The sequence below is a fragment of the Notothenia rossii genome, assembly GCF_949606895.1.
Source record: "Notothenia rossii genome assembly, chromosome: 3".
NCBI lineage: Eukaryota > Metazoa > Chordata > Actinopteri > Perciformes > Nototheniidae > Notothenia > Notothenia rossii.
This window is the reverse complement of record NC_136901.1, coordinates 79,016,125-79,028,892: the sequence shown is the minus strand read 5'-3', so window position 1 is coordinate 79,028,892 and position 12,768 is coordinate 79,016,125. Positions and strand designations below refer to the sequence as shown.

At 40.6% G+C, this 12,768-nt stretch overlaps 2 protein-coding genes across 3 annotated transcripts; one reads left to right on the top strand and one right to left on the bottom strand.

Moving 5' to 3' along the window:
* Window positions 1–2,953: 2,953 nt before the first annotated feature.
* hs6st2 (heparan sulfate 6-O-sulfotransferase 2) lies at window positions 2,954–6,778 on the bottom strand. 2 transcript variants are annotated; one of them, XM_079668441.1, is made up of 3 exons: window positions 5,645–6,778; window positions 4,205–5,038; window positions 2,954–4,001 (listed from the first exon to the last, which is right to left on the bottom strand). In XM_079668441.1, the coding sequence occupies exons 1-2, from the start codon at window positions 6,226–6,228 to the stop codon at window positions 4,207–4,209; spliced, it is 1,416 nt and encodes a 471-aa protein (XP_079524567.1). In that variant the 5' UTR covers window positions 6,229–6,778; the 3' UTR covers window positions 2,954–4,001; window positions 4,205–4,206. The 2 variants fall into 2 exon arrangements, with proteins under 2 accessions (XP_079524567.1, XP_079524568.1); XM_079668442.1 differs by having other exon boundaries at window positions 2,954–5,035.
* Window positions 6,779–6,937: 159 nt separating this feature from the next.
* On the top strand, window positions 6,938–12,700 carry LOC307031376 (transmembrane protein 179). Its single transcript, XM_079668444.1, has 4 exons — window positions 6,938–8,757; window positions 9,530–9,667; window positions 9,830–9,908; window positions 10,288–12,700. The coding sequence occupies exons 1-4, from the start codon at window positions 8,435–8,437 to the stop codon at window positions 10,480–10,482; spliced, it is 735 nt and encodes a 244-aa protein (XP_079524570.1). The 5' UTR covers window positions 6,938–8,434; the 3' UTR covers window positions 10,483–12,700.
* The last annotated feature ends 68 nt before the right edge of the window (window positions 12,701–12,768 follow it).

Here is a 12,768-nt window from a genome sequence, read left to right as displayed (position 1 = left end):
TCGAGGGCCGTACCAAATGGTCTAGCGGTCCGTATACGGCCCGGGGGCCGGAGGTTCCCCACCCCTGCTTTAATATAATAACATAAGTATTAATATCATAACCAAAATGTCGGTGATTAACATTTAGTTTACCTAATACAGACTCACTCAACGCTTCAAACTGTCCATCATCCAAATAGACTAAAAGCAGTTTTTTGTTTTATATAGATCATTGGCTATGTGGGAAAATACTGTGTTTGAAATGTATAATTAAAATTAGATGTTAGCTTTTTGTTTTGATATGTTAGCTTTTTGTTTTGATATATATATCCAGTCTCCCTTCAAATATGTTAAGTGGCATGTCATTCAACACAATGCTGCTCACCTCCTTCAGTTGGGAGAAAAGCTGGTTCCGGTTCAGCATTATGGGGGGACAGGGCTGCTGAGCTTAGAGATGGATCTGTTGGTCCTGGCACCTGGGAGGGATAACTGATTTAGTATGAATAGGCGCTAAAAATGTGCCTGCATTTATTAAAGGTAAGGAGGTAAGAATGGAAAAAACCAGCTCGAGTGCGCTGGAATCTGAAAGTACACAACTAAAAAAAATCTGCCCCTTCCTTCAGACTTCCTTACAGAGCCCCTCCTCCAAGACACACAAATGCGCACATGACCAATGAGGGCACGATATAAGTTTGTGCACAGTTGGAAGGCTGACAGGCAGGTAGGCCATCCAATTATTTTAGCCGGGCCGGCTCAGATGATTGGTCGTGCTTTTTACAGCGCCAAGGCTTCCACAGATGAAATGTTTGTATGTATTTATTTTCAAAGCATTTAATATATTCATTGCTATCGGGATGTTAAGAGCATTCCATGAAATATAACAAAAAGTGTTTCTGAAGTGAATTACCTATCCTACCTTTTTAATGTCAGCTAAAAGAGAAGTGAAATGAGAAACCTCTGAATTTTCTGTAAAGATATTAACAGTAGTCTACTTAATGTCAGCTTAGTAAAAACAAAACATTAGCTAACAGAATAATTTCCACCACTCATTGACCACACCTTTTCTTGTTAAAAACTGGGTGACACACTGTCGCCCTTTAGTCCCTCTCTCTTGTCTTTCTCTCTTTTCTCTTCTTTTCTTAGAGCCTGACTTTTTGAGTCGTTGAGACATGGTACAACACCAGTGTAGGCTAAGTACTAGCATCCCTCCTCACATGTTTTCACTCTCTAAAAGTGCCGGTGCTGCACCGCATTTGGAGGCAGGACCAAACCATTACATGTAAATAGAAGGGGGTGTACAGAGGCTTTGGATAATTAACTTTTGGAAGAAAATAAGTTAAATTAATCATAAGTTTAGTGAGTACTTTATCAATACAACGTTCTATTAATGTTAATTATTGAGGATTGATGAAAGGTTACTTACATTTTTTTTTCTTAATGTTCTAAACATTTTGGGGCCCCCGTCAGTCACGGGCCCTTAGAATCGTCCTAACTTTTCACCCCCTTGCGGCGCCCCTGCACACACACACACACACACACACACAGCTGTGTCTCGCTGTCTTTCAGACCCCACGCAGCAGCCAGGAAACAACACCAGTAATCCAGCTCACACTATTAGCTCCTCGTAGCAGCGAGGCCCGCAACGTCCCGCCAACACGGCACCCAGACCGCACGCAGCAGGAGCTCCAACAAGGCGTTGAGGACAGAGAATGAATACACATTCTATACAGAGATGCTGTATGAGAAACCAATGTGAGTTTGGAACATTGAACAATGTAAATATATTCTAGTAGACCTCAACAATGGAATTATGATCAGTAGAAATGGCCATGACATGGGGCCTTTAATATATGTGTTGTAAATTCACAGATATCAGTATGAATCTGTTTTTTAAAAAAAGGTTGACTTAAAAAATATTCACAAAACCTTTTAACTGTTGTCTGGAGCCAACTGTAGTATTAGTGGCACCACTTTACAGTAAGAGCCCCATAGAATACAGGCCAAATACAAAGCCAAGTTGATCCTAAACAGGAAAGGAAGAAGCAGAGCAGCATGCTTCGTATCAAAGGCCAGAGACCGGCTAGTGGTTTTATATGTGCTTTTTGAGATTTTTTGCATCAGTTAAAAACTTGACATAGACCAAAAAAGGACGAAAACATGCAGGTAATTCATTGTAATTGTAAATATATATATATATATATATATACATATATATTTGTTATATATGTATAAGGTAATTAATACTTCAAACATTAGGAGCAGCTATCACAGATTATTTCTATATTAAATCTCTGAAGGTTCACACTTATAAATGGTTGAAAATCCCACATGTATTGCACCAGTTTTTTTTTTTTAGATTAATCTGTGATGTCAACTTCCACTGTATACCTCCTAGTGATGTGAAGTTCGCGAACGATCTGATTCTTTTGAACGGCTCTTTGGTACGAGCGAAGGGAACCGAGTCCTACTTGGTGAGAGCCGTTCTTTTTTATCGTTGGTTCACTGCCTGCCATAAATCCACTCGCCTTTACGGGAACTTTCTTTCCTGAATGCCAATTAGCCGTGGATGATGGCATAACGCATGCTGCTTGAGTATAGTTTGGCTGGCTGAGAGATGTAGCAAGTTATACATTTTCTGTGAGTAAAAGTAGATTTCTGGCAATACAGTCAATCATTATCCTGGTGATTATTTCGCAGATAAACCTATTAACCCCGCCCCCTTAAAAAATAAACGGCTCTCGGAAAGGAACGGAGCCATAAGATCCGTCTCCCTTCAAGGAGCCGTAATTCCCATCACTGGTACCTCCAGCCGGTATGTTTTGATTATGTTTAGAATATATCAGCGCTCCCTGCCGGTGTTCCAGAGGTTTGCAAGTGCAATACAAAAGCTTTTGCAGTCTTTGGTGCACATGATCGGACAAAAGGACACAGAAAGAAGATATCCAAGTCAGTCAAGAATAGAACAATAGAACAATTCATGTAAAAGCATTTTATATAAAAGATTGAGCATTGAGTCACATTCAGTCCTTTTACAACATTAGTAGTTAATGCTTCACAATGAGGTATCTATGGAAAATTCTCCTTTTCTGTTACTTAAAAGACACTTAAAATCACAGGTACATTTTAAAATGTATGCATATTAGACAAGATAACAATTTGGCAAACATATAGATTGTAAATCACAAACAGTATCACATTATTGATAGAAACAAGTATCACATTGTTCATTGTTCTTTTTAACAAAGTAAATAAAATAAACACCGCCTTTTTCCAAGCAACATCACATTAGTGTTAAAAAACCAGTGCCAAGTTGCATAAACTACCTTTGAGTTTCAAACTTAAGTTTGTCCCATATGTTAAATATTATTCTAATCTCAAGTGTTCATTGAGAAGAATAACACTCCTTGCCCAAGTGTTCAGACTAAGGCTTTCATGGTCTGTAATCATAACAGTAGCACAGCACAAATTTAACTTGAGTTACAATGGTTAAGCTTCAATCACATGATCATCCTTTAACATTACTTTTCAGCTTTATTTTCAAGGTTAGCTGTACTACTCCAAATGGAAAGCAAAGATAACACGAAAAGAAAGCGAAAACTGTGCAAAAGATGAGCATGTTGTTTACCTCGAAGAATATGACACTGTATATAATATAATCAAAATGTTTAATATAATACGAGGTTGAATATTAAATCTATACTCTTTCAAAAGTACCACTTTGCTCATTATCCAGTGTGCTCTGATATCTCCTCTCCAATCACCAAAAATATGCAATGCTCTTATTTTCTACACATTACTTCACACTAGATCGGTATGGATCCTTTTAAAATGGCTACTAAGGACATACTTAAATAGCTAAGTACAAACACATCATAAGACAATCCCTGTGGTGATTTAATGCAAATTTAGGGCAACCGTAACCTAAAAAGTTTGTATGCAACTGTGCTGAGGAGACAAGTGCAGAAGGTGTGTGTGATCACTGAAGGAGGAAGGTTTGCAGCTACCTAGACCAGCCTTTCTTTCTGTGAAAGAAAAAGTATTCATTATGAATGTCCGTTGTGTCAAAGAAATACAATCAGTACCAATAAATACGTGTGCAATTTGTTCATGGTGAACAAAAATAAAATGTAGTGGAAGGCGTATATTAAAAATAACTTTGATTCATTAACAACCAAAAAGGCAGAGCTTGGCACACATAGTATTAAGACAGCCTTCTGCTCTCTACCGTCACTTCCACTGCTCCACATTGTCCATGTAATCCTCCATGGTGCCGTTCTCATCCTGTTCCCACCAGTCTGGGAGCGGCACCTCTGACGCCACATTGTCCCCGCCAGCCTTCCCCCTCGGTGGCTCCTCAGCGCCTGCAGAGCTACTCGCTGGCTGACGGGAGGGTTCTGTGGGCTTCAGCAGCCTCCCTTGCTTTGTCGTGAGTCTTCCACGGAGCCGCCTCCTCTCCTGCTGCCGCCTCGCCCTGGCCTGCCTGCGCTCCTGCTGCCTCGCCACCTGGAAGCGCTGCAAGAAAAGGTCACGGGCGTACTCGTACAGCTCTACATCCCATCGGTTCAGCTGGAGGATTTTGTGTTGTGCCTCAGATGGGACATCAACGCTGGAGGCGCGTGTGCCGTTAAGCTGCGTGAAGGGTGCAATGAACTCCAGATTGAAGGTACGCTCAAACAGATACTGGGTTTTACGCTGGTACTCGGTCAGCCCAAAGAAGGCCATGCCTCGTAGGTTACGTTTGGCGCTCTCCAGAAGCAACGCCCAGCGCTCGTCGTCGCTCATGGTGGAGACGTTGTAGCAGCCCACCAGGCTGAGGTCAGCCAGCATGCGGGCCTGCCGGTTGTTGGCTAGGTTGTAGGGGCAGTCCATGAACTCCTGCAGGGAGCAGCCGGACCAGTCGTCCCCTGAGTAACAGCTCGGCAGCTCAGACAGCGTCGGTGAACGTCCATCACACACGTGTAAGGACGCCCTCCATGTAGCCCCCCGCTGCACGTGACGCCACTCACTCAGGAAGCGTGAAACTGGGTCTCTTAAGATGGTTATATAATAATAGTTTCTACTGTAAAGGAAAAAAAGATATTAGTACTGTGATGGGGTTGTAACCATAAACTTATGTTGATAATAACCATGATATATCAAATATGTATATAAGTACCTTGTTAATAACACACATATGGTAACATTTTGTTAGGACTTGCCGATGTTTTGTTCATCTGTTAGCCCTTAATACTATCCATTAATGTAATTGTTATTTTTGTAAAGTTATTTTTAAAGATTTAAATGTTTTATTAAAATAATAATTAATCTGTAGATTATTTGATTAACTATTGAAATAAGCATTTGATGTTCTCATCATTGTGCTTTGAAAATCTATCGGTTTGATTAAGTATCTAAAGCAAATCATTGGTATGTGTGAAGCAGGTAAGTAAAAAAAACAAAAGAGACTTTGTGATAAGCGAATGCGAGCTGAAACGATAAGTACATTGATTGATTAATTGATCGAAGAATAATGACGACTTTTGACTGGATAAACATGAAAAAAATAAAGAAAAAAAGTTTGGGATGTAAGGCAAACTACCTTGTTTATGACCAAACCTAGGTTGGCATTTTGTGTGATTAACTGGAAAACAGATAAACAAATCAATAATGTTGATCACTTTGTTACCTGGGCTGTGTCTCGGGAGCCTCTCGTGAGTCCATGCGGGACGGGACGCAGCTGGTCAGCTCGGTCCAGTCCGCGTGAAGCCCGCAGCTCCATCCGGTGGAGAACCGGGAGAACAGCCAGGTTTCCATTTTACCTGGCCGCAAACAGGTACACTTCTTCTGACCTGCGTGGCACTCACAAGGCCTTTCCAGCTGGATATTACGCACCAGGTGTCGACCAAACGTGGTGCCACCTGTTTTCTGAATGTGCAGAAACACTATCACATCATCCCCTTTGATGTTGAAGTCTACACCACGATTTAAATCGGCCTGGGTGAAATTGAATCGGGGGATAAAGCGAACCAGGGCACCATCTTCAGCGATGTACGGATCCCTTTGCAGCCCGTCCTGGATTTCATTGCCCCCACCGCTCCTGGAACCAGTTGCAGCCCCGTCTTTAAACCAGGAGCCCAGGTGGTGCAGCATCTGGCACTCAGACCTGCTGGGGCACACATACTGGGTCATAATGATGCCAAAGAGCAACACCATGAGCAGGACGATCAGGACCCGGTGGTGTCTGATGCTGCTGCTGGACCTTTCATCCATTTTCCCGGTACGGACAAAACAACATCACCCGGGCTGGCTGGACCCCTGCCTCGGCTCGGCTGGCGGACCTCGGGGCATCTGCTTTATGGACGCTACTGAAGCGAAAACAATAACAATGCAGTTGCTAATGCTAGCAAGCTAACGGCAGCTAAACCGAATGAAACTAAGATAAACGTAAATATAAAAACCTCATGTACTGTCTGTTGTATCTTATAAAGCAAGAATCACTTGTCTCGTGTGAAATCACAAAGTATTTTCCTCCAGTCGGACAAGTTAGTTGTTTAAAGTGATAATCTTTGTTGCAGCAGTGAATCCGTGCCTCGATTCTTGACCTTTCTTCCCAGCAGCCTCTGCGCTTTGTGGGCGTCAAGACTACGTCATGGTATAGTATGCTCCACAAATGATCCAAATGGAGGCACAATGTTAACCTAAAACACTGGTAAATGTTCTATCCACGCTTTTTTGTATGTCACAGAAGAGTATGTAGTATTAAGAAATCCCAAAAAACTATGCTTACATTATGTTAGCTAACAATAAATTTTAGAATTGCAAAACCACAATTTTACGGCCGAAATAGCTCAGTTGGGAGAGCGTTAGACTGAAGATCTAAAGGTCCCTGGTTCGATCCCGGGTTTCGGCACTGTTTTTGGGACAGCAAACAAACCTGGCATTTACCAGTTACAGTGTCATATCATGTCAGGAATGTGTTGGAACCATAGAGGTTGGAACTTGATTGTAGCAGTTCAATTGCTATTTTTGATATCCTTTCAAGTAAAAGGAATTAGAAAAAAATGCAAAGAGATAAAGATACCATAACAGTACGTGGTGATTTTTAGGGAAATATGTTTCACAGATGAATCGATAGACTCTGATAGACGGATGCTTTATCGGTAGAATGGGTGGTAAATAGTATCATGGATGTTTAGAGGGATAGTCTGGATGCCATCTACAGAGAATACGTTCACCACAACTCCACCCACATTCCTTTAGCTTTGGCATCTAGTCCTGACCCCCTCCTGAGCAATTCAAAACAGTTACTTAAAATGCAGTGTTATCTTTTCTTCTTCTAGTGCCATTGTTAGCCCGGCTGAGTCTAAACCATGGATGTATAATAAGAAACATGTTCTAACCTAGCAGATGAATAATTTGCAAGTCTGTGTGTTTGCAAGTAAACCAGCTTGTCTGAGAAAACATTACTCTTGTGGCGACTGATTTGGTATATTTAATACGTTTTTATTTGTTTAGATGTGTGTTATTTTTTACAAAGTTAGACTCTTGTATTGAGTTTCTTCTGAACTAAATTAAGAAACCCACTCTGAACACCATCGTGATGTGGATACATCTCTCAACACCCATATGAAACAGAACTGCAAACAGATTTTCTGGCCCAGGCCAGGCGACGCCACTGATCGCCTGCTGATTAGAGTCATTAATTATCAGGCCCTGCCCTTCATCAATGATTATCCAGATAATGTCTGCAGCGGTCTGAAGGGGGATTATTTCCTCTCCTGCACGAGCGGATAAAAAAGAGGTCAGTTGGTCAGATGACGTCAGGTCGCCGTGGCTACGTTACTGTTGGAGGAATTTCAAATGATTGTCTGTAGAAAGATGTGTCACTCTGCACAATAGTAAAGCAACCACTCAGGCTAACAGAATAAATGCAAATACTAGCAAAACGTGTTTTTTGGAGAGGAACAAAAGTTGCCAATCAAATGTATAATACCACCGTATATAAAATACTCTGTTATACACCAACAATTGCAGTAATAAACTAACTGAAGTAAAAGTGCATCGGTAATTGCATGTATACAGGTTATGCTTATGTATTACAGTAAGAAATGAGTGGGCATATAAAGAAGCATAGGCTACAATTAAAATATTCGTATTAAGTACAATTATTTTCAAAATTGAGTAGTAATAGTACCACTACGTTTTTTTTACTTGTATAACATTTAACAGCAATAATAATTTGTCTTTTTGTTTGTTGCTTTTCCCTGCGGAGTGAGACCTCTCTTCACAGAGGGATGTTGTTGTGGAACAGCCGGCGGCCATGACTCGGTCCCCGCCCTGAAATCTTTAAATACCCACTGTGAACCGTTACACGAGAATACACATACACACACACACACACACACACACGACACATCCAGTGATGTGCTGACATTTTCCATTATTTTTAAAAAACTTCGCTGTTTAGTTTTGCACCATGGAGCTGGACCGGCGACTGCTGCTGGCTCACTGTGCCGCTCACGCCCTCTCTGTGGCGGCCGGGCTGCTGGTGGTCGTCCCCATGGCTCTGAACGGATCCGCGTTTAAAGGCCGCTGCGCACTCTTCTCCACCGGCTTCTGGAGGACAGAGGACCGGGCAGAGCTAACGGGGCAGCCGGGGGACGTCTCTCAGCTGGTGGTGCAGCAGTGGGGGCCTCCGGCTGCCTGCCAGTTCGCCACATTTGTCGGTATTTTCACGGTGCTGTACGGGGCAGCGCAGGGCTGGAGGAGCCTCTTCTATCTGCACGGAAGACATGATGAGTGAGTACCACATTAAATAATAACTGCAGCACTGACCTGATTATACTGCACTTACTTCTATTATTGAGGTAGCCTACTTGTGCTTTATTTGATTATTTATATGATAGAACTTTGGCATTTGAATCCATTACATAATTGAAAGCAGTGGTGTAAAGTAACTAAGTACATTTGCTCAAGTACTATATTTAAGTACAGTTTTGAGGGCTAGTTCTTGACTTTTGCTACTATTCGGAGGTAAACCGTGCACTTTTACTTCATTACATTTATCTAATATATTTAGTTTGCCGTGTTGGATTTATGATGTGAAAAATACTCAATTATTTAGTTACACCTGGAGTATCCTTGCAGTATACAAAGTCATCAAAATGAGCTGCACCATTAACCAGCTTTGATAACACTCTACTGCATCTGTAATCAAAACGTGTTATATAAATGGTTCTCAAATGGGCCAATCTGCATAATGACTACTTTTACTTTCGCTACTTTGAGTATATTTTAATAGTTTAAATACTATTTTGATTGCATTACTTTTACTTGTAACAGAGTATTTTTACACTATATAAATAGCTGCCAGTAATGCATTTAGTCTTTTTTTTGTTTATTTAACTTATGTTGAAATGTTTTGGCTCTATGACACCTGATATACTTATATGATTCTGTTTTCTTCAAGTTTGTATCTTTCTGGTCGAATGCACTTATTGTAAGTCGCTTTGGATAAAAGCGTCAGCTAAATGCAATGTAATGTAATGTGTGTCTGTGTATTTCTGCTTAGCACCCTGTTTTCATCCTTCCTGACGGTTGTGCTGAGTGTGTGTGTGCTCTTCCTGTCCGGAGGGGCCAGTGTCATCTTGTCTCTGGGCTTCTACTCCTGGTGCGACACCGTGACTAATCTCAACACACGACCATACAGGTAGGCACCTTGTCTGAGGGTGAATCCCCCTGTGTGCAGAGCTGAACAACAAGAAGAATCTTCTGTACATACTGTGTCAAATCCAGAGAAATCAAAAATACAGTGAACATTCATGAGTGTTTTTTGTGATAATTTCTCATTCCTTCATGTTTTGTTTTCCAGCTGTGCAGAGTCCCAGTCTGTTCCACTTTACCTGGATGTGGACACCTCGTCTTTCTACACAGAGCTCGGTCTGGCACAGGTTGGAGCATTCTCAAGTTTACACCCAGAGGAAAAAACAAAAACAATTTGTTCATCAGTGAGATAAAGTCATACCCACTATTCAACAACAAGCATCTTCAACAGACAATGTATCTTTTCATAAAATACAGAAACATGATACTGGAATATTCTGTGCTACAGCATTCATTGCTAACATTTAACAGATAGTATTCTGCCTTCATTTCCCACCCTTCGGAGAGTTACTTATTCCTCAAAAGTCCTTCCCCTGGATATTTTCTGGCGATTTAGTTTTTCTAAACCCATTTTTTGCAGCTTTCCACACAGACGAGCATGCGTGGCCTTGATGTTTTCTTCATGTGAGTGTGACTGTAAGCTTTATTAATCACACCTCTCCTCAGGCGTCTCTGTGGGGAGTGACGGCTCTGTGGCTGGCCCACTCCATCGTGGCCTTCCTGCGGCTCTACCACTCCCACAGCCAGCACATCAGCGGGCCCTGTGGCCCCCGAGAGAAGGAGCTGCTGCTGAGACACAGTCTGTCCGACAGCGGCTCCCCCACACCTCCCACCGCCGCCACTCCCACCATCTTTGTCTAACTGAGAGGTAGTGATACCACATGATGCACTCTGCTGTCAGAAATACGTTTTAAACGTCATTTCCCCCCTTATCACTACTGCATGTAGAATATGGGCATGAAAGTGTTTGATTAATTTAATATAATTCATACTTCTTCATCTTATATAATTGAAGAGCCTGAGTGATCAACAGTATAGGAGTTGATATCGGCTGATAAATAGCTAAATGTCAGTATAGAAATGCCAAAGATTTGTTTCAGGTCATTTAAAAACAGTCTCCATTATAGGATAGCACTAACACGTTTCTGTTTAGCATCCTCGAGGCAGTCAGGCTGTATTATAAATGATAAGATGTTGAGCATCACTAAAACACCACAACTTCAGTTTCTGCCATGTATGTTCGATTACATTTGAGCCACAGATCTAAACATCTATTTTTCTTAATCCTTACAAAAATATATATTTTCTAAAATCCTCAAAGACTCTTTTAACCATTTGGATGAAAACAAACCCGTCACTGCACAATAAAGATGCTCATCTCATTTTAGAGTGCAGTTAAGAGTAACCAAAGGTTTATTATTAGACATTTTCAGTATTTAAAACCAGCTTTGGCAAAAAGAACGACAGAAGATTGAAACCGTTGTCAGTACGAGAGTTAGGGAAACGCATCCTGATATACTTTGGTTTCCTATTTAACAGTTTGTTATAAATGATCAGATGTGATATAATACAGGTACAGTTAGTATTTTGTATACCAATCATGTATTATGTATCTGTACATGCACTACATGTGTTGCCAGTTTTCCTTTCTACTCAAATGTAAACACCACAGAGTCCTCCCACTTTTTGCATATGCGACCTGTGAGGGAGGCCAGTGATTGTAACTTGGTGTCGCTTCTTCTGGTTTCACAAAGACAATGTTAATGAATTACTCTAAACATTTAACACAACAAAACCAACTTAGTTCGACTAAGTATTTCGGAATAATGTGTGAGAAAGATTGTTTCCTTTTGTTCCCAAATGGCCCAAATTGAATGAATGCATTACATAATGTATGTATTAGCTTGCTTTGTTATGCATGACAAAAATATCCATGCAGAATGGCTTACATATGTCATTTCCACCTACATGTTTTTGTTTTCATCTTGCAACAATATTTTAGTTTTTATATATATATATATATATATCTTATCTTATATATATCTTTTAACCATATATATATGGTTAAAAGAGTCTTAACTAACTTCCCTCCTAAATTAAACTATCTGTGGAAAGTTTATTTTTCGCTGCTGTGTAAAGGTGATACATGCCAGCCACGAACTGACGCTTACCTCAAGTAAAATGGGATTTCACAAAGCGAAAAAGACACACTCATTAGAATAATTAAAGCAGATGTATTTAATTATATATTAGCCACAGTGTTCAAATGATCCTTGTCATTTGACGGTGCATTAATAATGCAGTATAGTTCATTCAAATCACTGAAACACCACGAGCAACCGGATGGTGTTTTTCCTTCAGTCTTTGTTAAATATATTTAGTATGCATGGTTGTTTACATTGCCTCTGGAGTCTGAAATTTTTGCACAGTTGTTTCTCGTCAGGGAGAATACACTTTGTTTTATTCTGAGTGTAATATTCAGATGTAGCACTGAGGCGCTTTTATTGTGGAGAAGCATGCGCTGACAGTGTGACGGAGCCACAAGTACCAGGCTCACTGTGTGAGCATGACTCAAATGTTCTGTTGTGTAACGGTAAAATCACTGCTGACCCTCTCTCTTCTTGTGACGATTTCTATCATGATGCTGTTTGTCTGGACGCAGCCGCTCTCAGGGGGCGTAGATGGAGCAATCAAACAAGTGATGAGAAAATAAGTTACTACCTTTGCTGAGTGTCTAAAACAAATGATTCAAGGTTGTTTCTAAACTTCTCTCCTATTATCTTCAACAAAGTGGCTGTAATGAAACACAGATAGCGGAGAAAGAAATCTGAAGTACAGAGAGAGGAGACCGTAGTGAAGTTGAATTGTAATATATGAAATGTTTTTGTATTATAACTGACAATGGTCTTGCTTTTTTACCTGTGTGTGCTTGTTCACCTATTTGCATTTGTCTTGTTTGTTGAATAAAAAGCATCCCATCATGAAAGAATGTCTCCACTCATAAATACCAAAATGAATACTGACTATTATGCCTTTTTTATACATGGAAAATGTAGGCAGACTGTGACATGATTTATTTGTCTTGCCTTTCAAAGAAGAAACATGACCAGAACAAGAATATAAATAATATACTGGAGATGATTCATT

What these genes read in the sequence shown, in the direction of transcription:
- hs6st2 (XM_079668441.1), bottom strand. Translation starts at nt 6,228, where the DNA reads ATGGATGAAAGGTCCAGCAGCAGCATCAGACACCACCGGGTCCTGATC. An exon ending in GCTCCCGAGACACAGCCCAG is followed by an intron (nt 5,039 to 5,644) that starts GTAACAAAGTGA and finishes TTTCCTTTACAG; the next exon opens with TAGAAACTATTATTATATAA.
- LOC307031376 (XM_079668444.1), top strand. Translation starts at nt 8,435, where the DNA reads ATGGAGCTGGACCGGCGACTGCTGCTGGCTCACTGTGCCGCTCACGCC. An exon ending in CTCAACACACGACCATACAG is followed by an intron (nt 9,668 to 9,829) that starts GTAGGCACCTTG and finishes TTTGTTTTCCAG; the next exon opens with CTGTGCAGAGTCCCAGTCTG. An exon ending in CAGAGCTCGGTCTGGCACAG is followed by an intron (nt 9,909 to 10,287) that starts GTTGGAGCATTC and finishes ACCTCTCCTCAG; the next exon opens with GCGTCTCTGTGGGGAGTGAC.